The sequence below is a fragment of the Westerdykella ornata genome (genome assembly GCF_010094085.1).
Source record: "Westerdykella ornata strain CBS 379.55 unplaced genomic scaffold EI97scaffold_16, whole genome shotgun sequence".
NCBI lineage: Eukaryota > Fungi > Ascomycota > Dothideomycetes > Pleosporales > Sporormiaceae > Westerdykella > Westerdykella ornata.
In genome coordinates, this window is record NW_022986866.1 from 315,516 (window position 1) to 340,354 (window position 24,839).

The window sequence follows — 24,839 nt, forward strand, 5'->3', positions numbered from 1 at the left end:
TGTACGATATCCGTAGCATAAAGACATTCATTATTCTAGACAGCGAGCCAGGAAACGCAGCACAGCGGAATGGAAAGCGATGTTGAGGATGTTTTTTTTCCAGAAATGGCGGAATGGATCTGTGTGTATCATTCACTGCCGTGGAATGAAAGAAGAACTTCCGCTATGATGATAGAAAGACTGGGTGTATTTTGTCCAATGTTTCCATTGGCAACCATTGGCAAGAAACGCATACACAAGTCATTTCCGTGAACGCCCGACCCATTCCATTATATCATAGATTTCGTGACGCTCATAACTCAGGAGGGGAGAAAGAGGAGAGGTAGACTGCACCCAACAACCAAAAATTCAATCACAGGAAAAACTCCAAGCATACACCATCCTCATTCTTCATCCACCATCGTTCCCAACCTCCAACACTACACACTCCCACCACTCATCTCCCCGCCCACCAACCCCGCCAAGCGCAACAACTCCCTATCCGCCTCGCGATCCTGGGTCCCCAAATTCACCCTCCTCCTCGCCTCGGCCTCGCGCTCCTGGAACGCCCACTCCCTCCTCTGCCCCTCGGCCACATCCTCGCCGCCACACCCCCACACCTCGAGACTCTCCACCTCGAACCGGTCCTGCCAATCCCTGCCCCTGCGGCCCGGAAGCTGCGAGGCGCGGAACGATCCGCCGCCCTCGGCATGGTGCGTGAAGACGCCGAATTCGAGGCCGTCGTCGAGATGCAGCGAGACGGGGCCCGGGTGCATGATGTTGTGCGTGTGCGTGTAGGAGGCGGATTGGCGGGGGATTGGGGTGCCGAAGCCGATTCCCGCGGGGTTGGTCGGGGGTTTGTTGAAGTAGACGTGGTCGGTGGCGAGGGTGGAGGCGGGGAAGACGTCGTGGACGGGTGAGAGCTGGAAGAGGAGGGTCGAGGGGTCGGAGAAGCAGGATTTGTGCGTTTGTTTCCAGGGGAGGGGGATGTAGGCGCCGAAGATGAGGCGAGTGGTCGAGGAGAGCGACTCCGGGATGCTGCTGGGAAGGCGTTTAGGGGGCAGGAGGTCTGAGAGAGTGCGTTCGTGGGCGGTGGACGGGGAGTCTGGGGAGAGGCGGCCCGAGACGAGGAGGATGGAGGGGGCGTCCCAGTGGAAGACTTGTTTGGAGAAGGAACCCATGCTGAAGCCGTGCTTGTTCGCGTTGTAGAGCGGGCGGAGGCGGCGGAAGAGGCTGCTTCCTTTGATGAAGAAGGAGAGCTGGTTGAGGACGGTGACGGTCAGGATTTCTCCTGGTTCTCGAAGGATAGGTTCCGGGTCTGTGACGACTTTCGGGGGCGATATCACGGGATGCGTTTCCACGCTCGGAGATACAGGGTCAGGCGTGCGGTTGGCGTTGAAGTCCTTTGTGAAGAGGAAGTGTTCGAAGAGAGGACGCAGTGGGTTGAACATATACGGCAGCGAGGAGGATACGACGGTAACGAACGTCCGATAGATGACGCCAGGGGTATCGATCACCCCGAACGAGGACATGATATAGCCGGCTACTTGCCTCAATTCCTCAATCCGCTCATCGGAGAGGTCCGAAGCCAGTTCCGAGACACTCTGCAATGGATCGATGGGAGCGATGAGAAGGAGCAGCTCAATGAGTTTCAGCAGGTTGTCCGTGGGAATGATGTGCCGATGGATGCTGGTCTGCTTCTGTTCACCATGTTTGAACACCTCAATCGCATCCATCGACTCCAGAGCCGCCAGCACCAACTCTTCATCATCCTCTTCATGCCCACCCCCGGGGTCATCATCCTCGGGCATATCCACAGCAAACCCTCCATGCCCAATCGCAGCATTCCCACCCCTAGCCTCATCCAAACCCCTCTGCACCCCGCGATCAAAAACCGCCAAACTCCTATAAATCTCCCTCACCCACATCTCCCTCCCCGCCCTCTTCACCACAACCCCATACCTCTCCGTCAAAACCGTAACCACCTTGAGCAACGCCTCGCCCGTCAGAATCGCAGGCGCCTGGCTCGGAAACGGAAACGCGCCGAGATAACTCGCCATCTGGAAGACGACGGGCCCCACGCCCAGCGCGTCCGGCAGCTCGAGGAACCGGCATAGCGTGGCCTCGGACCAGTATCGGAGGCCCGATTCCGAGTCCGCCAGGGAGCGGAAGACGGAATTGAAGCAGTAGAGTTCGAGCGGGGTGTAACATTTTTGCGCAAAGGTTTGGGCGAGCGTGTGGCTCAGTTGCTCTGTTCATAGTTCGAGTCAGTTTTGTGTCCACATGAAATACAGAGAAGGGACTAAAGGGCACATGGGTGACGGGAGCATTGGATTTACCTAGGGAGACCTGGGGTCGCTTAGTGGAGGCCGTTTGACCCATGCTTTCTGATTGTAGCGAGTGATATGCATGCGTGACACCTGCATGTGCTGTGTGGATTGCTGTGCTTAGGATGGATCGCGTGTTAGGAGTGGAGGTGTAAGAGTGGAGATCGTTGGAGTCCCCGCATATCTACTCCGTATGTAGTCGGGGACGTCAGATCTAATCTTATCTGATTCCATCGGGCCAGAACGCCACTCTCGTTCCCCGACGGAAAACGGAGCCACGTGGGAAAGGCATTCACATCTTGGCGGCCTTCTACTGTGTATTGGAATACTGGTAGCCTATCGAAATTCACTTGGCAATTCCTTTAGATACCTGCGCTATACTTACACTTACGGTCACAGTATCGTTCTCGTCTGGTATAGGTACCGTGTCTTTAATCAGAGTAATTCTACCAATCTACAGAAGAAATGCTATGCTGTTGTCTTAGCGCAGTGTATGGCTCTTGACCGCCCCATCCCCAAACCGATCCAAGCCCCAACTCCAGTCTACATAAACCAACAATGACCGACGATGAACGGGTATTGCCATTCCCAGTTGGCTCTCACGAATGCTTCCCAACGAACAATACCGGAAACCCGATCCCAATTTCTAGTCCCTCACAACAACCTCCCCAAGCCCCAACATGCTAATCCACAACACCCCAATGATCACTTCTTACGCAGCCACCCCCAACCCCTCACAAAGCCTCTTCCTCCAAACCCCACACACCTCCTCAAACCCATCCACCACCTCGCCACACTCGCCTCTCGCCTCCCTCTCCCTCAACCTCCGATCCCAATCCCCCTTTTCCAGGAACCGGATCCCCTGCTCCCGCAGCTCGACGTCCCGCTTCCAGTCCGCCACCTGCTCCTTGGCGACGCGAAGACGGCGCGCTGCGTCGTTGTGCGCTTGGCGGCTCATGTGCAGCGAGTCGGAGACGTTGGAGAGGTGCTGCAGCAGTTCCCGGGTGGAGGCGGTGAGTTGCGAGAGCGAGTAGATGGGGTCCGGGGAGGAGTGGGGGAGGAGCTCGAGGGTGCTGGTTATGAGGGGGAGGAGGGTCTCGATGGTATCTGGGGAGGGGTAGATGGCTCGCGGGCCGGTGAAGGAGGCGGTTAGGGAGGTGAGGGTGCGGGATTGGTGAGTGAGATGGGTGGCTAGGGCGTCGTGGGCGGTTTTGAGTCTGTATGAATCGTTAGCATACTGATATTGAGTGAAAATGGTTAAAAGGATGATAACCATACCTCGTCGCTCCACTCTCAATCCCCGTCTGACTCCCCAGATCCTTCAATCTCTCCACCACCCTCTGCACGACCTGATCCGCCGCACTCCCATTCTCCTCCAATCCCCTCCTTACCAACCCCTCCACAGCAGCCATCTGTCTCTCCAACCCCACCGATATCCCCCCATTCTCCTCAAGATCAGAGTCACCCCCATAATCCGACCCATCATACAGCGACCGTTGCCTCTGATGCCGTCTCCCCGCCTGCTTGGCCGCGGACGGACTCAGCGTCGTCTTGGTATCCGGCGACGCCTCCATCGCGACCCCACTATCTCTTGCGCCGTTCGCCGCGGGACTGGAAGGACGCGAATCTGCGCCGCCGTCGCGAGTCGCCGCCACGCCAACGTCATCCGCATCGTCACCGTCGTGCGGCACGTCTCCGTCATCCATGTACTCCCCTTCCATACCCTCCTCGTCCTCGTCCCACACATCCCCCAGCTCGTCGGCCAAATTCCCCAAGCCCCCATCGCCCCCGCCGTCGAAGTTGTGGTGCGGGCTACTGTGCTCGAACTCCTGGCTCAGTTGCGGCGTCAGCGGTGAGTACCCTGAAGAGCGCCGGTTCAGCGACTGCCGGCGTGAAGGTGTATTGTGGGACATGTCGAGACTGGAGGGGTGACGGCGATGTGAGGAGGCCGGGCGGTGGGTAGGTGTGACAGGAGGTGAAGACATGGTGGGAAGAGCCTTGGAGCAGGTAGGTGGGACTCAGGGTGTGCTTTCGGGTTCAGAGAGAGCGAGGAGGAGTGGTAGTGGGGAAGGGTGAAGACGCGGTGTGCCTCAGCTTCTGTTGCCGGGCCACTTGTGTCACTAGGTAGTGAGACGTGTTTCTGTTCGCCCTGGACTTGGTCTGTTTCCTTCTTTCCTATGTATCAGCGGACGTGAAGGGCGGCAGCGCGGGAAGAATAATGGTTGCGATGCAGTTTCGGTGTTGAGGATGCGGATGTCTGACCGCGGAGGTTGTCCCTCCCCGGTTCTGCTTGGCGTGCGGAACCCGACTCAACGTCTCGAAACGGGAATGCTGTTATTCAATGTGGTGTATGCGAATGCGATCTCAATCTTCCGATTGCTGCTGTTGAATTTGACGTGTTTACTTGAGGGTAAGGGGGTTTGTTTATCAACGCAAAGCCTGTGCTACGTATTCACAACAAAGGTTGTGGCACCACATATAGCATCCCAGTTGATATTTGAATCCACTTTTCGACGAGACCCACCCAGAAGCTAGCCCAAAACCATAATGTTGTACGTTGCGCCTCCGCTACTGTACAACAGTCCCAAGCCTCCAAGTCAAGCTCTCAAAAAATCCTCCATAACATTCCTCGAAGAAACCGTCTCGAACCGAATAACTTCTGCGCCGATCCGGGTGGGTATTGCTCCAGCGCAGCGCCATGAACCGCAGAGAAGCGACATATAAAATTCCCAAAAGCACCGGCTAACGCCCATTGACCGAGAACGCGCCCAAGTTCATGAGCATCCATCATCCATCATTTCTCCGGACTCATGGGCGTGCCATCGCCGCACGAGGATGGGCGGATGCAGCGACGGCTACCTCCTGAGTCTCTCTCGCGCGTGATAGAGTTGTACGAGTCCCAATGCGCTACGACGCCCTCTTCTGCTCCAGCGAAACCAACTGCTTCTTCAACTCCTGCACGAAATCGCGCCCATTCGGCATGAGGTGACTCATATTCCCTGCTCCCCCTCGTCAATACACGCTTTCGCTCGTAGAGCTCGATCTTGTTTAGAGGCATACCTCTCGTTTGCCAAACCCCGCTCCCCCTCTTCGCGACCGAGTCGCCTTGGACCTTGTAGTGTACCGCCGGGAGGTCTGTTGGCCAGTTAGATTCTGTATGAAAACGTCCGTCGTGTGGTGGGTAGACGGGGCGGGTAAGGAGAAGGAAGGAGAGTCGCGGATTACCTCCGATGGTTTCTAGGTATCCTGTTAAAGGAAATGGTTAGCTAGCCATTCGAAGCACGCTACTCCAATGAGTAGTTGCGTATGCGCTTCACGCATAGCAGGGAACGGGGACTGGGAAACGTACTCTTCTTCAGAAACTCCCTCACTTCCTCGGCATTGAACTCCTTGACTGGAACATGCTGCTGCTGCTGCTGCTGCTGCTGCTGCTGCGACTGTTGCTGTGGCTCCACCTGTCCTCCACCACCTCCTCCTCCCTGCGCACCTCCCACACCTTTCACCTTTCCCGCACCACCGCCCCATACATTGCCAGACACAGCCGTCATACCACCCTGCTGCTGCTGCTGCTGCTGCTGCTGCTTATTACCACCACCCTCCCTCGTAGGCGTACTCGTCCCACTACTCCGCCCCTCTGGATTCTGCCCGCGATCGCGATTCGCTGCTCCCTGTCCAGAGCGCCGCCATCTGTCAACGTCAGAGAAGCGTTCGTCGGCGCTGGATACTTCTACATCATTCATTCGCAAAGTTGACAAAAAAGACAAGAAGAAAGATTGGAAGATGATGAGGACCGCCAACATACCGATTGTCGCCCGCGCCGCTCATTTCGGCGTCAAGCTGATTGAGAGGGAGGAAGGTGTCTAGGTGGGGAGAGTTGGGGAACGCTACGTCGACAGGTCGTCGAGAGCTTTATTACATATTACATATGCTGAGCTGAAGTGGTTTGTCTTGTTCGGGGAGCTGCACGGACCAGGTTGTGGATTGGGCCAATCAGAGGGGCACACGCACCTAGAGGCTCACGTTTAGTATGCTAAGAGTACTACAGTAGTGCTGGCGGTGGATGCGTGTTGGAGGGCTGTGGGCCAATGGTTCTGCTTTCTATGGGCTTTGAATTTTTGGCATGGAGTGGGATTTTTTGGCGGCGTGGTGGAGGAGACGAATGGTGGAGCGGGATTTCGTTGCAAGCAGCGGTGAGGGAAGACGAAGAAATTGGAAGAATATGTCTTGATCCATTGAATCCATCATGTATCTATCTATCATATCAAAAAATTCCCTTAAACCCTTTCCCCTTCCCCGACACCATCAGTATCCAACCCCTCCTCTCGAAATCTCCCCCATCTACAGCTGCTCCAACAAGCCCTCGGCCTCCAGCAACAGCACAATCTGATGCACAATGGTCCTCACATTCTGCTTGGACGCATCGACCACCAGATCCGCCTTCTCGGGCGTCTCATACGGATCGTCCACACCCGTAAAGCCCTTAATCTCCCCCTTCCTCGCCTTTGCGTAGATGCCACGCTTATCCGTCTTCTCGCAGTACTCGAGCGGCGTGGCCACGTGCACGAGGTAGAAACTGCCATACTTCTCGACCAGTTCGCGCGCATGCTTGCGGCTGGCCTCGAAGGGCGCGATAGGCGCGGCAATCACCGCCGCGCCCGCCTTGGTGAGTTCGCCGGCCACAAAGGCGATACGAGCGATGTTCTTGTCTCTGTCCTGTCGAGAGAATCCGAGCTCCGAGGAGAGCTCGTGGCGCACGGTTTCGCCGAGCAGGAGCGAGACGCTGCGGCCGCCTTGCTGGTTGAGCGTGACGTTGAGGGCCCGCGCGATGGCGTCCTTGCCGCTGTTTTGGTAGCCGGTGAGGAAGACGGTGAAGCCTTGTTTGTTGCGGGGTGGGTTGGATTCGCGCAGGACGCGGACGACTTCGGGGTAGGAGAACCATTCGGGGATTTCGGCGCCGGTGCGGAGGCGTTTGCGGAGTTCTGATTATCCAAGTCAGTACGATTCTTCTCGCCGGCTTACGTGAACGTGGAAAGAGGGGTTTACGCACCAGTTCCGGAAATGTCGAGCGTGCGGACACCAGGAGGGACCTCGTCCTTGGGCCTGTACTCGTCCGAATCTGGCAGATAGGTCATCTGCTGGAACGGCACGACCTCGATGCCCAGCTCTTCCCTGTACTTCTCCACCGCATGCTGCGCATCATAGGGACCGTAAAAGTCCACGCCCTTGGAGTTCTTGCCGGGCCCAGCATGATCACGGCCAACAATGAAATGCGTGGCACCGTGATTCTTGCGGATGATGGCGTGCCAGATGGCCTCGCGAGGACCGGCCATGCGCATTGCCAGAGGCAGCAGGCTGATGACGGCCATGCCGTTGGGGTAGCGGGGGAGCAGGGCTTGGTACACGCGGACGCGGGTGAAGTGGTCGATGTCGCCGGGTTTCGTGAGGCCAACGACGGGGTGAATGAGGACGTTGGCTTGACGGGCGCGAGCGGCGCGGACGGTAAGTTCACGGTGAGCGCGGTGCATGGGGTTTCTGTTCTGGGTCAGTTTTGATCCTTCCATGATGGACGAAATTGTGATCTGTGATATACCTGGTCTGAAAAGCGACAACCCTGGACCAGCCAAGCTTGTCGAAGTGAAGACGGAGTTCAGCGGGAGAGTCTGTGAAATGGATTAGCTTGTGGGTTGTCTCTTTGAAGTCGTTCGCACATACATCGCAGGGCGACATAGTCGTAGTGCATCAACCGGTCGATGGCCTCGATTTTACCACCAACATAGTACTCTTGCGCCTGGTTGAAGAGGTACTTGATGGCAGGATGCTCCGGATCGCCTCCAAAGACCTCCTTGGCCTCCTTCTCCCTATAAGCCGTCAGTGACGCTCCGGTTGTATGTCCGCCATCCCACGTACTTGTCCGGCCGGTAGATATCCTCCACCGTGATGATGGCCAGATTGCGATCATCACGGAAATCGCGCAGTGCTATACGAGCGCCAGGCTTGACTCCGGTTTCTTCTATCGTCTCCTTGGAGAGGTCGAGGGTGATGGGGATGCTGAAGAGATTGCCGTCGGCGAGGCGGTTTTCACTAACGACGCTGCGAACAGTCAGAACAGCTACAGAACAATGTATGAGGAGGCAAACATACCCATCGTAATCCTTCTGGCTCATAAAACCTGCAAGTCGTCGTCGTCAGCCATGCCTCCTTTAACGCATGTCGTCGCGGCCGTTGCAAACGAGTCAAACAGGCGGGGGACCGTTCACCCCCTGTCCGCCTGCCCCGCCAAACCCAAAAAGATGTCAAACTCACCCTCCAGCGGAGAAAATCCTCCGTTCAGGATGAGTTCCAAATCGCAGAGCTGGCGCTCGGTGAGCACGATGGCGGGGAGTGTCTCGGCTTCTTCGAAGAGCTGCTTGCGGCGCGGGGCATCGCGCGCAATGAGGTCCTTGAGGACGCCGCCTGCGGTGGAAACTGGTTAGTTTGGGGTCTCCGGAAGCCGAGCACAGGACGTACCGTGAGGAGGATTCGCCATTTTCCTTTAGGGATATGAGTTGCCTTGGAAAAGGAGAGTCGGGAGAGAATTGTAATGATACGTCGGGAGAAAAATATCGGTTCACCTCTTCACGGCTCCTCGATGGAAAATGTTTGCTCCTCTGTCAAGGTCGTGATCGGTCCGACGTCATATACGCCCAGGAACGGGTCGAGAGGAAGAGGACTGAAGACGGGAAGCTAGGAGACGGGCTCGACACCTTCAAGGTTGGGAAGGCGTGGGAACGGTCTTGTCTTTATGTATCTGTCGGGCAAGCTCCGGCCTTGTCCCTTGCAATGCAGATTTACTTGCTTAGCACACACACAGATCGTCTGGTAGGGGCACCTCCAAGGCCGTAGGGAGACGGGCAGCCACTAGACTGTAACCGGTGCGACCGTTTATTATTCGGCATTTTTCTTGGAAGCCTTGGAAGCGATTGCGCAATAGCACGGGATTCTGCGGGAAGGGTAAGAGTCTGCTCGACTAGGAGATAGAATGTCACCCACTGCCCCGCAGTGCAGGATGCGGAAGATTTGGAATTTTCAGATCTCTTAATCTATCTTCTATTTTCTTCGTCAATCATGGAACCGAAGCATTTCACTCGCTCCCCCGTTGCATTCGGGTATATCGAAATCATGCTGCACTCCCTCATGTGTGTATGTACAGTAGTGGAGCCACAAGAGCAACACACGGCTCGAAACCGTGACCAAATGCAAGAAACCCCCAACGCCAGTGCTAAAATGCAGAGAGAGTAAACCACTGGAAAGGGCCGTAGATCACGACATAACGCCTCAGCATCAAACCACCACGCTCTGCAGGGCTTGGCTCAGCTCCGCTTCTTGCTGCTGCAGCTTCTGCTGGGCAAGGAACTGAGCATATCTTGACTTGGGGTTGTGGATGCCGCACTCGGTTTTGGCCTTTCCCTTCCATCTTCCCGATCGCTCGTCCTCGTCTTGGGCAACGGGCTGCGTCGAGTGCCAGTCGCCCACGCTCTTGTAACCCCTGTTGAGCAGCTCGTTGTACGGGACGTTGTTCGCTTCAATGTACTCTTGGACCTGCTTGAACGACCAGTTGGCAAGGGGGTTCACCTTGATGAGGCCCGTCTCGTCGACTTCAACAATGTTCAGATCGCCCCGCTTGCCTCCCTGACTCCTCCGCCGGCCGGTGAGGACGGCCTTGACTTGGAGCTCCGAGTAGGCACGGTGCGAAGGCTCAACCTTGGCCACATAGTCGTACAGCTCGTCGTTGGTCTCCCACAGCCTCTCTCCGTGCTTGGCGGCAAAGTCGTCGGCAGTCTCGCAGCCCTCGGGCTTGTAGACGTGGATGGTGGTACCATATCGCTTGCGGACCTTTTCGACCAAGGCGAGGGTCTCGTCAAAATGATGGAGAGTATCCAGGAAGATGAGGTCCACTTTGGGCTTGATGGGTCCAGAGAGTTTGGAAAGCATGTCCAGTGTTACCAGGCCGGTGAGGCCAAAGGCAGTGGTCTGGTAGAGTCCTGGCAGAGAAGTGACACACCAACGAAGAATGTCTGAAAATATCGTTAGCTGACAGCATCAAAGAGGGGTAGCGAGACATGGACATGCCCTCAGGCTCGAGCTTCTGGAGTTGAGCGTTCAAGTACTTGAGATGAGCTTTGCTGAAGTAGACCTCGGGAAGGCTCTCGGTGCTCGACGATGCCGATGCATAACCGGATTCATCGTCGTGGATAGACTGAGACAGATCATAAGAGTTTCTAGACATATTGACGGTGGTCGTGTGCTTCGTAGACGCCAGGAGGGCACAGAAGGCACGTGCAATGGATGAGGAGGAGGCAGTGATCGAGGAAGAGTTGTACAATTGCTTTTTTCCTTGCGCCTCTTGGGTAAAAGAAGGCCAACGGCTGGATATAGCGAAGACGAGACTGGAGAGGACGGAGAGGAAAGCCCTCCCCCTCGGTGGAGTATATACCCACCAGCGAAATCGGCTCCTCCCCACTGCCTTTGAAATCCACATTCGGGGCATGTTGTGAAGGCATCATATGGCGTGATCCGCGCTAAACCCAAATGGGCCTACATAAAGGCTCTGCTTCGCCCACCACCAATTGCAGCGGCCGGCTTCGAGGAGAGGCAATTCTCTGCTACCCTCCCGGCCGTGGTGACAAATCATGGTGCCATTGCTCTGCCTCTACCTGGCTCTTCTCCCTGGTCCCATCGTTTTCTGCGGGGGAGAATGCGACGTCATCCCATCCGCAATGTTCCTGTGCCTGACGCTAAACAACGATGACAAACGAGTGCTATAAAAAGTCAGAGAGGTCTGATTAATAACGGAGTACTGTGTAAAGGGAGGAACGGAGAGGGACAACTAATCAAACTCCAGATGAAAGGAATAATTCACCTTGTAGTCTCCATGCATCTGCACCTATTTGAAATCTTCACTCTCGTGATACTACATTGCCGCCGGTCCGGACATGCGGTCGACGTGGGGTATAGGCCCGCATACCACCTCGATATGGAGGGTTGCGCTTACTGTGGTTTGAAGCGCGCAATAATGATGGGTGCGAGATGCAGTCCTGGGTTTGTTGATCTCTTGTAAGACGTGACGTGAGATCGTGGGATGGGGAAGAGCTCGGGAATCTCAGATCGAACCTCCACATTACGCTAGTCCATATGTGGTTTAGCTTAGATCCGCTTTCCATCTCATCTCAACTTCGTCGTGAACGTCAAGTTCGAAGAGACTGAAGCCTCGCGCAAAGTAGAACGCTGATCGCTTCATGTACCCTGGGATAGCTGTTTCGTTGACCTAGGTAGCGATGTGAATGCTGACGCGAGTAACGTGCATTCTCTGGTTTATCCTGGTAAACTTCTCCGTCCTATTCTTGATCGGTCTAGTACATCAGACTCGATTACATACATATACCGCTCTTCAGCTAATCGAGCTATTATCGAAAATATCTGCATCTAGCAATCCACTCACATATACCAAGGAAAAGGTGGGTATCCAGTACGCCCAACCAGCCAGCATCCAACAGCGCTGTGTAGACAAAAGTCCAGACTGACAACACAAACTATACAAGGAGAGAAAGGGAAATAGAGGGTATCCGTCGCTATCCCATCGGCGTCGCGAATTGTGGTCCAGACTTGACCATCTCAGTCCTCCGTGACAGTCGGCACCCACTCCATGCCGGGGAAACTCGTCGCTCGCATGACCGGCTCATCGTCCTCTTCAGCCGGCAGCTCAAATACCTGCCTATTCGCCACACTTCCCCTTCTCTCCCACCCCATCCCGCCCGGTGACATAGCCACACCGTGATGTACAGCTTCTCTTGCTCCTGTCCCTACTACAGCAGGTCCCGCAGCCCTTCCACTACTACTATTACTCCTCCCGCCCACATACCCCTCACCACCCCGCAAACTGCCCACCCTACCCCCACCCTTGGCCATCCTCTCCAACTCCTCCGCCCGCGCCCTATTCCGCAACCTCTCCACCCTCTCCCTTTCCTGCTTTTCACGTTCCTGTACCGCCCTCCTCGCCCGTTCCGCCCTCTCCGCCTCCTCCTGCGCACTGAGCTGCCGCATCATCATCGCAGCTCCCATGTCCGCCGCGCTGCGCTGCGGACTCGCTGCCATGGACGCCGGCTGCGGGTGCTGCAGGATGCCGAGCGACGGTTGGCGAGAACGAGGTGGGTGTGCAGTCCGGGGAAGCGTGGGGGCGTTGGTGACGATGTTGGGCGGTCGCGGCGCGCGGCTGCTGGGGCTGGTGGCGTCGGCGGATTTGTCGTCCATGCCTGGGTGTGGGAGGGCCGGCCCGTCATACGGCGGTGGCTCGTCTGGGGGTGGAGCATCGCTGTAGTCGGGGGAGAATTGCTGAGGGTGGGCGAATTGCTGGTGAGATGGGTCGGGTGGTCCCAAGGTGGGTTGTAGGCCTATCCGTTCCTGCGCTTGAAGATGAGGTGAAGGGCTGGATTGGAAAACAGGCTGCATCGGACTGTGGGGGATTTTGGGTGGAGGAGGCGGCGGATGGGCACTGAGTGGAACGTTCAAGGGACTCTGTGCATCATCTGGCGACATCGGTGGCGGATATACAGCGGGCGTTGACGCCTGCTCCAAGGGACCTGGACCTGGATGCAGATGTTGAGAAGTAGAGGCTGGATGTGATAGCGGTTGCCCCTGTTCCTGGACAACCTGTGTCAATTCCTGATGCGGCGGGGCAGCGTTACGAGGGAGCACCTCCCTAAAGCCCCCTTGCACTGAACTCGGTGCAGGTTGCGGAGGCTGCGGCTCGACGGCGGAATGAGGTCTAGGAGATGCAGTATGGCGAGATGAATGAGGTGAAGGAGATTGGCCAGTCCGCTCAGTATACAGTCGTTCTTGAGCCGCCAACTGCTGCTCGATGTGCTGTCTCTGATACATGCGAAGAAATTCCTCATCCGATGGTCGGAATGGCAGATTTAGATTGCCAGGTCGTTCACGGCGTGGAGATTCCGTTATGCTGCCCATCCGCGGCTGTGTCAGCCGCTGCGTCGGCGGACTCTGTACGGGCTCCACTGTGGGCGACGGACTCGTAATCGGAGATACGACAGACACGCTGCTGTCGGAATGTGTACGCTGGGCAACAGGCATCTGCGATCGCCCCGATATCTGAGAGATCTGGGGCGAGATAGGCGTCATGCGAGGGTCGGAGTACTGGCGACCTCCCATACCTGGCTGTGGTGTCGGAAAAGGTGCGGCATTTCGAGCGTCTGTGGCAGGAGATTGCACCGCGACGGCAGCAGGCTCAGAGCCGGTCGCAACATACGCCCCGGAAACGTGTTTATACGCGGCTGGTATCTGAGGAGTCTCATACTTGGGTTCAGTGGATGTTGGAGGTGTTTGGCGGTTGAAGTCGTGATTCACAGCACCATGCGTCATGACTGGCGAGGAGACGCTGCGATTGTATGCTGTGGGCTGGCTATGCATAGTCTGTCCTTGAGGAGGCGGAGTGCGACCAAGGGAATTCGCTGGGGTGCCCTCATTCAGTGAAGGCAGCTTTTTATCAGGGTTAAAGTAGCCAGTCGGCGGATGTTGGTGCTCTGGCTTCCTCTGACTATATTCGGCCACACCTACTGGAGGGTGTCCGGAAGATGGAGGTGCGGCTCGCAATGACAGACGCGCCTGTTGAGCCATTTGTTTGGTGGTCATAAACCCAGAGTTATGAGACGGTTGATTATGAGCCTGACTTGGGTTTTGATGCTGTTGTGGCGGATATACGGGAAGCGGGTTGCTGGCATGCCGTCCTTGATAGATCTCTTCAGCGGGCAACCTAGCCTGTGGTGAAAGCGACATCGCTTGAGGTGGCGCTCCGTTCGTTCCTGTGTAGGATCGAGCTAGCGAAGGTTGTCCAAATTGCATACCCTGTTGCTGAGCATGACCAGGCCATTGTTGCGGCGAGGGTACCTGCGTTGCTGGAGCCGTATTGCGTTTCTGGGCCTTCTGATTCTTCTTGTCCTCCTTCAATAACTTGTTTTTCAATGGATCTGCGGAGCTCCCACTCGAACCCCGACCAAAGATGTTCCCCAGCCCAGAGAATCTCTTCTTTTTTCCAGTTTCCGCATTCTCTACAGGTGGCGGGTTCTGTGGGGGTATACCCTGGAAAGGCGACGGGTCTGCCGGATAGCGCAGATCAAGCCGTGAATCGGTGGCCTGAACTCTCATGCTGTCGTGGCTGACATGGCTAGCATGGGAAATGTGGGACTCTCTACCCACGCTTTCAGGTCTACCACCCAGAATCCCAAAAGACCTTCTGTTCTTCTTCTTCAACGCATCTTGGTCTGGAAGTAGACCGTTGGAGCTCGCCAGGAATGAGGCTTTGTGGTTGGTGAGTTCAGGGGCATCGAGAACTGAGCCGGGGATGCGGGAAGCTTGAGAGTGGCTCGAACTGGTTTTGTTCCCCAGGCCTTTGAACAGAGAGGTTACTTTGGACTTGGAGGGCTTTTCTTCGGAGGTTGACGGCGCCGTACCGAAGTGATGTATTCTGGTTCCCTGTATAAAGGGGATTTGGTGATGCTGGCTCTGGGCTTGAGGTTGAGTATCGTGTTGATTCCCTGGCGCGGGCTGTGGTCTGATGGCCGGTTTTTGCATCGGAGGATTGGCTTGCCGTATCTGCATCTGCATCTCCGTACGGGGATCATGTGCGTGGACAGGCCTTTGCTGCATTCGCTGGCTTTGGGGGTGCTGTTGGCGAGGATCTCTCATTCTCGGATCATTCACAGCCTCTCTCTGTGCCATGGTTCCAGGTAAAAACTGCCGATGAGCAAGTGGTTGAGGAGGTATGGCCTGTGATGGGCGTGACGCAAAGCTTGGTGGTAGGGGCGGGCCATATCCCGCACCATACTGCTGCCGAACACCGTTGACTGCTTGGTTCGACACCGACCTCTCACTGTTGATCTGATCTTGAGGTCTCCCGCTTTCGTCCCTAGGCCCCATTATAAAGCTCATGGGCCGGTCGACGCTATATCTCGGCTCCTCCTCTTCCAGAGCCGGGGTAATTGCTGGCTCTTCATTAGCATCGGCAGTGGTAAGTCTTTCGTCTCCTCCATTTTCTGAAGGAGGAGCAGAGGGTAACGGTGAGACGCCCTCTCCCCTCGCTGACAGTGGAATCTGCATCTCTCTGCCATCCACAATGACGACGCCATCCGCGTCAGCATAGAGATCATAATTGTCGTTGGAGGCAGGCCTTGCAAGCGGTTTAATAACTTGCTCTTCGACAGGCGATGATTCCTCAATAGTCATGACTGGTGTGACAGGCGACACTTTGGCGGATCCCTCGAGCTGCAACTGGCGACTCCGACTATCAGGTCTGGAGGATCTGCCTGCGCGGCTTGATGCAGGAGAGATGGCGGAGCCATCGACCGAGACGGCAGAGGAGATGGCGGAAAGAAGGGATTGGTTGGATGTGTGGTTTGGAGCCTGGGGTGTTGATCTGGGATTCGCGTGCAGGGGAGGATGGTGATGATAATGCAGGGCTTGGCTTGAAGGCATGACTGATGTAGGAGGATGGCCAACATGGGAATTCTCTCGCGAAATACCAGAAATGGTCGAATGGTGAGCCAAACCGGGGTGACCTACGGGATGCTGTCCGCGCTGCATCAGGCTGGCGGCACGCGAATCCATCGTTGGTGCGGCTATCTGCTGCGTCTTCCCTTCGGTGGCAATTGTTTTCTCATCGAATCGATCGCCCAATTGACTGCCATCAGACTGCGACGGCGCAACGATGCTATCGAACTCGCATGATTCAAAGGATGACTGCGACTGCGAGGGCACCAACTGCACCGCATGCACGACATAGGGAGACGGACAAGAGGCGAGGACGGGGTTCTGCAGTCAGCCGCTCACGTGTTCGGGGGCCGGCAATCTCGCTTGAAGTTGCCTGTTTTAGGGTCAGCTCCGGCGACTCTGTGAACGTCTGTTTGACGTTGATGAATGGTTCTGCTGTCGAGGGTTTGGATTCTCCTTCCTCGGATGCCGTTTGTTGGAGGTGGGATTTGGTCGTGTTGGAGTTGACTACAGGCGTTGGGTAACCGTCCCGGGTCTCTACCAAACCCCCTGAAGCAGGGTGTACCTCGACATTTAGAGCGGTAACCTTTGTTGTTGATGGCACGCATTCCGCGTCCCCGAACACGCCCTGCCGTTGTTGGGACTCCACAGTGTTGAAATAGTCTCCATGAGCAGGAGAAGTCTTCTCCGCGTCCCCACTCTCGGGACTGTTCAGCGACATCTCAGAAGAAGTACCATGTCCATCGACATCCAAAGCGGCAGACTCCGATGATTCTGCGGTTGCCAACGGTGGAGATTCTATTGCATCGGATGCACTCTGTTGTGGTGCAGGTGCAGTTGCCTCGAAGGAGTCTTCAATGCCTTGCCTCTGAGCCGCAGCATTCGTATCCTCTACCACTTTCGACGGCGCATCTCTACCCTCATCTCCGTCTTCTTCATTCGTATCCGTTCCCGGCAGCATCCTCGGGTCTCCCGGGAGACCAAGTGCAACAGGCGTCTCCATACTGTCATCTCCAGACTCTCCAGGGATGGCCATGCTAAAGGTAGGTGTTGTTGTTAGACCCTCCTCCTCCTCATCCTGTTCCACATTTCCAGTATCCGCAGTAGAACTTAGGGTTGTCGAAGCCGCATCTCCTGTCCCATCATTCTCTTCCATCCCCAACTCGACCTCATCCATCTTCCCTCCGCCCTGATCTGCTAATTCGATCTGGTGCATTTCAACTTCTTTACTGTTCTGATACTCAGACTTCCGGGGCATCTCTCCCTGATGCATTTCTTCCTCAGGCATCTCCTGACAACCCCCCACAACCAACGAATTCCTAACCACACTCCTCAACACCTCTTCTCCCTTCTCCCCATCCCGTCTCACCACCCCAGACCTCCCATCCTCAAACACGCTCTTCGCAGGACTAGGCAGCACGCCCAGTCTCTCCGGCGGCAATAACAACAACCCCTCAGCTACCCTATCCTTCCCCTGCTGCGACCTTCCCGGCCCAGCCCCGGAGACGGTATCAGCATCGACATTCCATTCCACAGGCCCATGATACGAAGACACTCGACCCTCGTCCTTCCCCTCCTCTCCTCCCATGCCGGAATCCAAACCCGGCTGCACGTGCGAAGCACCCACCACAACAACACTACTCGGTCTCGACCGGGACCTACTACTCCCTCTCCGGCGAAGATGATGGAACGGCGATGCGGCAAACGAGAACCTCCTCATTCTCTTCTTCTTCTCCCCTACGAATTCGTCCGGTTCCTCGGACACAGCTCTTGAGCACGACGACGGTGGAGTAGCTGGCAGAGGAGTCGGGACGGGGTCTACTTGCGGATCCGACGAGTGGACGACGGGGCTGTCGTCCAAGGGCTGATATTGTCCATGTGCATGTGGTGTTGCTTGTGCATCTGGCGCTGGTGTTTGGGGTGCCTACATCACGAATCAACATTCGTACCATCAAATTTTTAAACCGCAAGACTGTCCGAGGGAGGGAAAAAAGCGTTTACATTGTCATTACCGAGCAGTATAGAGATGATGAAAATAAAATAATTCCGACAGACATTCACACACCGCAAACGTGTTGTAAAGGAAAACGAAAAGAGATTAAAGAAAAGGGTGGACAAAATCATCACCTCTCCGAGCAGCGCCTAACAAAAACACGCCCAATCAAAGAAGGCCATTACACATCCTCCAGCGGCTTAAACGTCATCATCAATCAAAGAAGAAAAATGAAAAGAGCAGAAGAGGAGATCATTTCTCTACCTTATCACCCCCACCCCGACTAAACCGACTCTTGCCCTTTGCAAACAACCCCTTCGCCCCCGTCACACCCTTCCCGCCCAGCAACCCCGCCGAATGCAACAAGTCCTTCCCCTTGGCGTGTATGTGCAGACCGGTATGGTGGCCCTGATTCGCGACGCTGGAGCTTCGATCCCGACCCTCTGCTGATGTCGTCGAAGAGCCCGCATTGACGGGAGCGTTGGCACCGCCAGGACTGCTGGGGTCGCTGTACGATGCGAGTTGGCTTTGGCTGAGATTGCTGCTATGGCCGTGCTGTTTGCCGAATAGGGACAGGGAGCCCGTGTGTCTATGTCGCACAGTCGGGTTAGAGGGTGGGATCGCAGCTACAGGTCCATTGGCAAGGTTCGGATTCGCAGCCACTGCGCGCGTTATCCAGTCATGCAAGCCGTGATCCGCGTTCGCCCAGTAGTCGCGAGTCTTGTTGTAGCTTTGGATGCGCTCCGATGCGGACTTGATGTTGAGGATGTCTCGGAAGCCTAGGGGTTTGGCACTGGTTGGGGACTTTGGCGCGGAAGCCGAGATCGCAGCTGAAAGGGCAGCAGGATGTTGCTGTGTTGGCTCCGCGACTTTACTATCCTGAGTTCTTCCTGAGACTAGCGATTCTGCCTGGTTATATTGTGGCGGATCCCGGGTAGTTGCTCCTTCCTGACTGAGGCGTGGTGGGATATCCACTGCTTCTGGATTTACCGCTGAGTTGACGACATGCAGCCCCGACGTGGGCGAGGGCTCTCGGAGAGACTTTGGCTCCGCGAGGCCCTCCTTTTGGTCGGGCAGGCTGACTGAGGGCGTAAGCGCAGTCTCGGTGGATTCGGACACGCCCAATGGCTCGAATTGAGAACTCGCAGCGGTATGGGCAGGGCCAAAGTATGGTTCTGGGGCAACTTGCGAACTACGCTCAGATCCTGCTGATTCATGCACCTGTTGCGCAGCTGGACCGTCGTCTGGTGAACCCACAGCTAGTTCCGCGACTGCGCCCGCTGAGGCCTGCTCTTCCGCAGATGTTGCTTTGTCATCCTCCCAGCTGAATCTGGTCAAAAGAACTGGGTTTGTCGGGCCAGAGGTGAATCCAGGGGAAGACGGATGTGGCTGTTCCGCTGAGTTGGGGGCGGCCTGGGAACGCTGCGGGGAAGAAGCGTCTCTATCGTCCCAGTAGCTGTCATACTCGCTGGGAAGGATAGAACTTTCGCGATTAGTATTCGTGAGGTTAGGTTGTAAGGATGTACGATTCTGCTGGGGTGATGCCTCCATGGGAGGAGGACCGAGGCTTGCGACGATCTCTTTGTGAAGTCTGTCACTCTCTTGATCATCTTCGGACGGCTGTGTGCTAAGTTTCGGTAGCATTGTTGGTCTCACCGGAGTGGGTTGTTGACCAGAGGACTCAGCTGGCGGCTCTGCGCTCTTCTCCCTAGCTATGGCTGCGTTACTCTCAGGCGAGCCCTCCGCCCCCTTAACGGAGGATTGGATCGCCTCACCAATGGCAGCACCCGCAGCTTTCAGGGCTGCAACCGGATCAGTAGTCAGCGACTCTACGGTGCTCTTTTCCGGCTCAGGCGGGCTGGCCACAGGATACTTTGCTGTTGTGGGAGCAAGATCCACCTCGGCTAATGGTAACGATGTACGGCCGTCCTGAGGTACGTTCTCGGTCTGCAAACGCTTCTCGCCCTGATCAGACGGAGTGGGAACAGACGTAGCATAAGACTCCCATTGCCCCGGCAGCTTGGGCCGGAAACTGGCTTCTCGCGTGGCAACAGGTCTCTCGGTGGGCAATTCGGACTTGGTAGGTGAACTTGGGCGTGAGTTCTCTCGGCTGCGCTCCCATGACTGGACAGACAGGTTCGATTGCGTGGACCCGCGCCTGGAATTCGTAACTTCACCAAACTTCCCAGCCAATTCGTGAACGCGACCTTTGTTGGGTGATTCTGAGCGTGACCGAGGAATGGCCGCCTCAGTGGGGGAGTGTGTGCTTTGGTGTCTTTCCAGGAAAGCAGCTTGAGACTCCTTTTCTGCTGCTCCGAGGTCAGAGACGGCCTTGTCCGGACTACTCCGCATGGCGTGGGCAATGTCCGCCTCCCGGGTAGCGTACGTGTGCAACTCTGCTCTGGCGCTCTCCGGTGAACCTGGCGTGGAGCTAATGATAGCAGATTGAGGCCTGGAAGATACTCTCAACGGCTCAATCTTGGGTGACCGCACATTTTCCACAGAGCCTGGAGTAGCCATCCCAGTCTGCGGTATGGACGAATTCGAAACATTTCGAGAGTGTGGCGTTTGTGGAACCTGGTTCACCCCGCTTGGCATCGAGGCAGAGGTTGGCCGGGATTCAGGTGTGTTGCTTCCACTGGGCTCTTCGGCAATGGCGGGTGTACTACCTTCGGCCCCACTCCGAAGCTTGATTGCTGCTGCAGCGGAGCTTGGGACGCGGCTCATAATCGGGCTGATACCAGTGGTACTGGTAGTGTTGCTCCTCGAGAAATCGGATTCGGATTGCTTTGATATGGGAGTGGGCGGCATAGATCGCTGGTCATCCGTCCTTGTGAATGCCTGATCCACTACAGCACGGAGATTGTGGTCACCATCTGGTGAGGTTGTTTGCGCCGGTGCCTGCCCCACGTTCCCAAGAGCAGGCAACTGCGGTCCAGCGAAATCGCTGTTGAGGGCGGAAATGGTCGTCGACGCTTGAGGTTCTGCAGGAGGATCGGTGGTGGTGTTGTTCGCTCCAGGATGGCCAGATTCTGGAGCCTGCTGGCCATCATTCTCTCGCAGCTCCACGCTCGGCCGTGAACCCTCCAAAGAAGCGCGTTCCCTCTGACGTTCCTCCTCCATGCGCCTGTAGATATCCGCCGGCCTAACAAAAGGCAGCGGTTTATCCGTGTTAGTTGGAGACATAGCAGCAGGCGAAGCCGTGCGCTCAGGGCCCGTTTGCGGTCCAGCCAAACGTGTCGTAAGCGGCTGCGGCATCGCTGAAGGACTGAAGTCTCTCCGATGCTGCGGCGTATCGCTAACCTCCGATTGAGCACCGCTGACCTGTCTACTCCCTCCTTGTTGCGGATACGTAGCGGAGAAAGCCCTGCTCTCCTCCCCCGCCTCAAATGAGTTCCTGCGCGCCATGGGAGCCATATTCCTCGCCTGCTGGGGATCCGTAAAGCTTCTACCTGGTTGCTCCAGCCCGTGTCCCGGCTGCCGATACCCCGTAGGTACCGGGGGAGCCGGATCCGCTGCCACGCCGTACTCATCAAACTCGTCGTATTCGCCCCAGTCGTCGCCGTCGTATGCATTCTTCTTAGCCTCGACCCATTTCTTCGTCTTCATGCGATTAACATTCGTCTTGAAAGAAGGGGGTTGTCCTGCGGGAAAGAGGTTTTGGGGCGTCCGGTCCCTAGGGGATGATGTCAGTGTCCAATCAATGCGGCGGAGTTTGAAAGAAGATGGGGTGGGACGTACAGTGGGGATCTGGCGGACTCGCCTTCGAATCTGTAGGGACCCGACATAGTTTCTATGGCCTCGTGAGGCGCTGTTCTTAAAGGGCCGGCTTGGTGCGGGCGACGCCCTTAGTCCACAAGCTTGAGGCAATGAAGCATAGACAGGGGTGTTGAAGACGAATTTACGTTTGCGGTAACGAGAGAAGCGGCGGAGAAGCGAGGGTTTTGCAGGAGGGTCCCGCGTAAGAATGCGTTTGTGTGGTAAAAGGTATCAAGCAGCCTGCAATGCAGTGAGTGGAGCGGTTATGTTGGACCGTTTGAGATGAGGTGAGGTGTCGCGGCAAGAGTTGGACGAGGCGGGCAAGCCGGGGTCAATCGGCGGGCAATTGAACGAACAACCTGTAGACATTAGGAGCACCACACCCAGAAGACTGATGCAAGAGAACCATATGCTCAAGGTCGAAAGACTACGGAATGATGAAAAGGAAATAATTCTATTCTCTCCAAGATGCTGTATCATCCCTCCACGTCCCAACTCGATTGCCCAGCAACTGAGGATGGACGGCATTTCCTGCCCCGCCACACCCTGGTCCAGCCACAGGACAGCCGCCACGCCAAGTGCGGCTCGGCGTAGTGAAAGTGAACGTGGTGCTTTCTCCCTGAAAGGAACCACTTTCCTAGAATCAGCTCCAACCGTCTCCCATACACACCTTCCGGCCCATTCATTCTCACGACATTCTGCCGTCTGCCCCTCTAGCCGAACCTCCTTACGAAACATACCATAACCCACGAATTCCAGCACGACTCCAGGATACTGCATATCGCCGCCTGGCCTCGTCCGTCCGAATCCTCCGCCTTCGCCCTCGCCCTCGACGGGCGCACCCTCGACCCCACCATGGCCGTCTCCATCCAAGACCGCACCGAAGAATTCCGCGCCATTCTCGCGCAAGCCCAACGCAAACAAGCCCTGTCCAAACCCCTCGCCTCGCGCCAATCCCTCGTCACCTCGTCGCAAAAGTCCCCCTCAAATGGCACCACCACCAAACGGCAGCGCTCCGAATTCGCGCGCCGCGCCGCAGACATTGGCCGCGGCGTTAGCGCGACCATGGGCAAGCTGGAGCGGCTGGCGCAGCTGGCGAGGCGGAAGACGCTGTTTGACGATCGGCCCGTCGAGATCAACGAGCTCACGTTTGTGATTAAGCAGGATCTGGCCACGTTGACGGGCCAGATTAGGGAGTTGCAGGCGTTGACGGCGAAGCAGCATCCGCCCACAAAGCCTGGTGTTGATCAGGAGGGGGAGCATAATCACCAGGTGGTGGATATGTTGAACAAGAAGGTGCAAGCTGTTGGGGTCAACTTCAAGGATGTGCTGGAGGTGCGGACGAAGAACATCCAGGCCTCGAGGTCGAGGACAGAGGCATTTGTGTCTAGCGCCGCGAGCCATTCGCAGGCGCAGATGGACCCGACGAGGACGGATTCGCCGCTCTATCAGGCGCCGCAAAGAGGCCGTTCTCCGGGTTTTCAGACCACGAGTGCGGCGCAGCAAGATTTGCTTTCCTTGGACCCTTCGGGATCGTCGGCTCTGATGCGTGCGGGACCACAGTCGGATGCGCAACTCCTGCTCATGGAAGAAGCACAGCCTCAGAATTCGTATATCCAAGAAAGAGGACGGGCGATAGAGTCAATTGAAAGCACGATCAATGAGCTCGGAAGCATCTTCAGTCAATTAGCACAGATGGTGTCGGAACAAGGCGAGCAGATTGAGCGCATAGACGCGAACACCGAGGATGTGGTGGACAATGTTGAAGGCGCCCAGCGAGAGCTCATGAAGTACTGGAATCGCGTGCAAGGGAATAGGTGGTTGGTAGCGAAGATGTTTGGTGTATTGATGATATGTAAGTGTTTGATTGCTGTCATTCGCAGATTCGTCACTGACGTATCCAGTCTTCCTGTTGTGGGTGTTGATTGCTGGATAAGAGCTTCGTCCTGTCCCTGGCAGGTTTGAAGGCGTTGAGTGGCGTTCCTAGACCCAGGACAGCGGGTATGTTCTATGGCGTTGCAGACCTATGCAGGCGTTGCATACTTTTGGCGAGCGAGCATTGCTTTGTATCACTAAACCTTCCTTTTTTTCTTCACTGCAAGTATTGGTACAGGAACCAAAGACGGTGTTCCGCTTATTCCCTTTAATATGTCTGGCAAGGCCCACATTTTGGCCTTTTTCTTCGTTACAGACCCATCTTGTCTGCAAGGTGATTGGATTGTCAAGACTAAGGGCTGGAGCCCCGAGGAATAACAGCCAGGTGTCTCAATATGGCCTTCTCCGTACCCCGACCTCTGAATGTGTTGTCACTCTCGGGTCCTGTGCAACATGAGCGAGAAACGATGCATGCATCCAGGAGCATCGTTTCGTCCCGCATCTTGGCTGCCGTGCACCCTGTACCACATGAGGCGGCGTGAGCACAGATTACTTCTTCTACTCGTACAAGCAAGATGCGTTTTCGCAGCAGTGGAAAACTACAGCTTACCGGGCAGGGTCATGTGCCAGGGGTTAGGAGGTGGCAGAACACAGTACGAAAACCACAAAAGGACTGCAAGTGGCACAGACACGGTTAGGGACCTTTGAAGCAGCAGAGGAGACAAGAGTTGGCCTGCATGGCCTTCCGGCAGCAAAGATGATACAGTAGCGCTCATGTCGTGCTTCTGCTTTTGCTTGTGCGTAACTATCCTTGCAGAGCATCAGAGAGCAGAGGTGGGTTCTTGTTCGGTAGTCTCGGATATTGTCACCTTTCAAGGGATGAGGGAGGGCCAGGGGTGGGGTGAATACGGGAAGTACGAAACAGAAGTACTGTAGTGAAAGTCACGAGGATGGGGGAGGTAGAGGGCGGTGAAGGGCTTAGCAGGGAAACCATCTCCAGTTATCGATAATCATTCTTCCTCTTGGCCGGGGGGAGCGTACCTGCACAGCACTGCTACGGCGGCTAGGGGGGGTAGGTTGGGGGGTAGGCAGTTGGTGGCTGCATGAAGAGTTAGTGCTGTCGACGTTGCCAATAATCTGGCAGCGTAAGTATGCAATCCGGCGGTGAGGTGCGAGGTGTGTTGGTGAGGTGTCTTGTGAGGTGGGAGTTGGAGTCACTCCTGGTAGATGGATGGTCGTCGGATGCGGCGCCTCATGAGTGGCTCGCATCGTTGCGCCGCCCATACACAGTATTGGTAGAAGATCGTTCGCTTCAGGGCAAGCGCGCCGCGCGGGATGTGCCCACCGCTTTGGGAAACAGGAAACCGGGG

At 56.1% G+C, this 24,839-nt stretch overlaps 7 protein-coding genes across 7 annotated transcripts; 1 reads left to right on the top strand and 6 right to left on the bottom strand.

Annotated features, from left to right (window-relative positions):
- Positions 1-93: 93 nt before the first annotated feature.
- On the bottom strand, positions 94-2,458 carry EI97DRAFT_434633 (restriction of telomere capping protein 5). The gene is made up of 2 exons (XM_033798680.1): positions 2,319-2,458; positions 94-2,230 (listed from the first exon to the last, which is right to left on the bottom strand). Exons 1-2 carry the CDS (start codon positions 2,359-2,361, stop codon positions 420-422), a joined length of 1,854 nt encoding a protein of 617 aa, XP_033652609.1. The 5' UTR covers positions 2,362-2,458; the 3' UTR covers positions 94-419.
- Positions 2,459-2,728: 270 nt separating this feature from the next.
- EI97DRAFT_401123 (uncharacterized protein) lies at positions 2,729-4,723 on the bottom strand. The gene is made up of 2 exons (XM_033796452.1): positions 3,585-4,723; positions 2,729-3,523 (listed from the first exon to the last, which is right to left on the bottom strand). Exons 1-2 carry the CDS (start codon positions 4,289-4,291, stop codon positions 3,019-3,021), a joined length of 1,212 nt encoding a protein of 403 aa, XP_033652610.1. The 5' UTR covers positions 4,292-4,723; the 3' UTR covers positions 2,729-3,018.
- A 55-nt stretch (positions 4,724-4,778) lies between these two features.
- Positions 4,779-6,218, bottom strand: EI97DRAFT_434636 (uncharacterized protein). The gene is made up of 5 exons (XM_033798681.1): positions 6,109-6,218; positions 5,656-5,993; positions 5,532-5,552; positions 5,367-5,441; positions 4,779-5,305 (listed from the first exon to the last, which is right to left on the bottom strand). Exons 1-5 carry the CDS (start codon positions 6,129-6,131, stop codon positions 5,214-5,216), a joined length of 549 nt encoding a protein of 182 aa, XP_033652611.1. The 5' UTR covers positions 6,132-6,218; the 3' UTR covers positions 4,779-5,213.
- A 309-nt stretch (positions 6,219-6,527) lies between these two features.
- EI97DRAFT_401128 (bifunctional sulfate adenylyltransferase subunit 1/adenylylsulfate kinase protein-like protein) lies at positions 6,528-9,282 on the bottom strand. The gene is made up of 8 exons (XM_033796453.1): positions 8,814-9,282; positions 8,610-8,759; positions 8,448-8,475; positions 8,214-8,396; positions 8,019-8,164; positions 7,897-7,966; positions 7,354-7,838; positions 6,528-7,285 (listed from the first exon to the last, which is right to left on the bottom strand). The coding sequence occupies exons 1-8, from the start codon at positions 8,830-8,832 to the stop codon at positions 6,645-6,647; spliced, it is 1,722 nt and encodes a 573-aa protein (XP_033652612.1). The 5' UTR covers positions 8,833-9,282; the 3' UTR covers positions 6,528-6,644.
- Positions 9,283-9,626: 344 nt separating this feature from the next.
- EI97DRAFT_451276 (Phosphoadenosine phosphosulfate reductase thioredoxin) lies at positions 9,627-10,846 on the bottom strand (the record flags this gene model as incomplete). The annotated part of the gene is made up of 3 exons (XM_033800330.1): positions 9,627-10,360; positions 10,416-10,542; positions 10,784-10,846. 3 exons carry the CDS (start codon positions 10,844-10,846, stop codon positions 9,627-9,629), a joined length of 924 nt encoding a protein of 307 aa, XP_033652613.1.
- A 765-nt stretch (positions 10,847-11,611) lies between these two features.
- Positions 11,612-16,068, bottom strand: EI97DRAFT_87115 (uncharacterized protein). The gene is made up of 2 exons (XM_033803171.1): positions 12,262-16,068; positions 11,612-12,189 (listed from the first exon to the last, which is right to left on the bottom strand). The coding sequence occupies exons 1-2, from the start codon at positions 15,957-15,959 to the stop codon at positions 11,958-11,960; spliced, it is 3,930 nt and encodes a 1,309-aa protein (XP_033652614.1). The 5' UTR covers positions 15,960-16,068; the 3' UTR covers positions 11,612-11,957.
- Positions 16,069-22,223: 6,155 nt separating this feature from the next.
- Positions 22,224-23,869, top strand: EI97DRAFT_494973 (t-SNARE). Its single transcript, XM_033802412.1, has 2 exons — positions 22,224-23,449; positions 23,499-23,869. Exons 1-2 carry the CDS (start codon positions 22,450-22,452, stop codon positions 23,528-23,530), a joined length of 1,032 nt encoding a protein of 343 aa, XP_033652615.1. The 5' UTR covers positions 22,224-22,449; the 3' UTR covers positions 23,531-23,869.
- Positions 23,870-24,839: the final 970 nt, after the last annotated feature.

What these genes read in the sequence shown, in the direction of transcription:
- EI97DRAFT_434633 (XM_033798680.1), bottom strand. Translation starts at nt 2,361, where the DNA reads ATGGGTCAAACGGCCTCCACTAAGCGACCCCAGGTCTCCCTAG. An exon ending in GCGACCCCAGGTCTCCCTAG is followed by an intron (nt 2,231 to 2,318) that starts GTAAATCCAATG and finishes AACTATGAACAG; the next exon opens with AGCAACTGAGCCACACGCTC.
- EI97DRAFT_401123 (XM_033796452.1), bottom strand. Translation starts at nt 4,291, where the DNA reads ATGTCTTCACCTCCTGTCACACCTACCCACCGCCCGGCCTCCTCACAT. An exon ending in ATTGAGAGTGGAGCGACGAG is followed by an intron (nt 3,524 to 3,584) that starts GTATGGTTATCA and finishes CGATTCATACAG; the next exon opens with ACTCAAAACCGCCCACGACG.
- EI97DRAFT_434636 (XM_033798681.1), bottom strand. Translation starts at nt 6,131, where the DNA reads ATGAGCGGCGCGGGCGACAATCG. An exon ending in AGCGGCGCGGGCGACAATCG is followed by an intron (nt 5,994 to 6,108) that starts GTATGTTGGCGG and finishes TGACGTTGACAG; the next exon opens with ATGGCGGCGCTCTGGACAGG. An exon ending in CGGGGTTTGGCAAACGAGAG is followed by an intron (nt 5,306 to 5,366) that starts GTATGCCTCTAA and finishes GAGGGGGAGCAG; the next exon opens with GGAATATGAGTCACCTCATG.
- EI97DRAFT_401128 (XM_033796453.1), bottom strand. An exon ending in GTTGTCGCTTTTCAGACCAG is followed by an intron (nt 7,839 to 7,896) that starts GTATATCACAGA and finishes GACCCAGAACAG; the next exon opens with AAACCCCATGCACCGCGCTC. An exon ending in GCTCGACATTTCCGGAACTG is followed by an intron (nt 7,286 to 7,353) that starts GTGCGTAAACCC and finishes TTGGATAATCAG; the next exon opens with AACTCCGCAAACGCCTCCGC.
- EI97DRAFT_87115 (XM_033803171.1), bottom strand. Translation starts at nt 15,959, where the DNA reads ATGGATTCGCGTGCCGCCAGCCTGATGCAGCGCGGACAGCATCCCGTA. An exon ending in AATAGGGCGCGGGCGGAGGA is followed by an intron (nt 12,190 to 12,261) that starts GTTGGAGAGGAT and finishes TGTGGGCGGGAG; the next exon opens with GAGTAATAGTAGTAGTGGAA.
- EI97DRAFT_494973 (XM_033802412.1), top strand. Translation starts at nt 22,450, where the DNA reads ATGGCCGTCTCCATCCAAGACCGCACCGAAGAATTCCGCGCCATTCTC. An exon ending in GTTTGGTGTATTGATGATAT is followed by an intron (nt 23,450 to 23,498) that starts GTAAGTGTTTGA and finishes TGACGTATCCAG; the next exon opens with TCTTCCTGTTGTGGGTGTTG.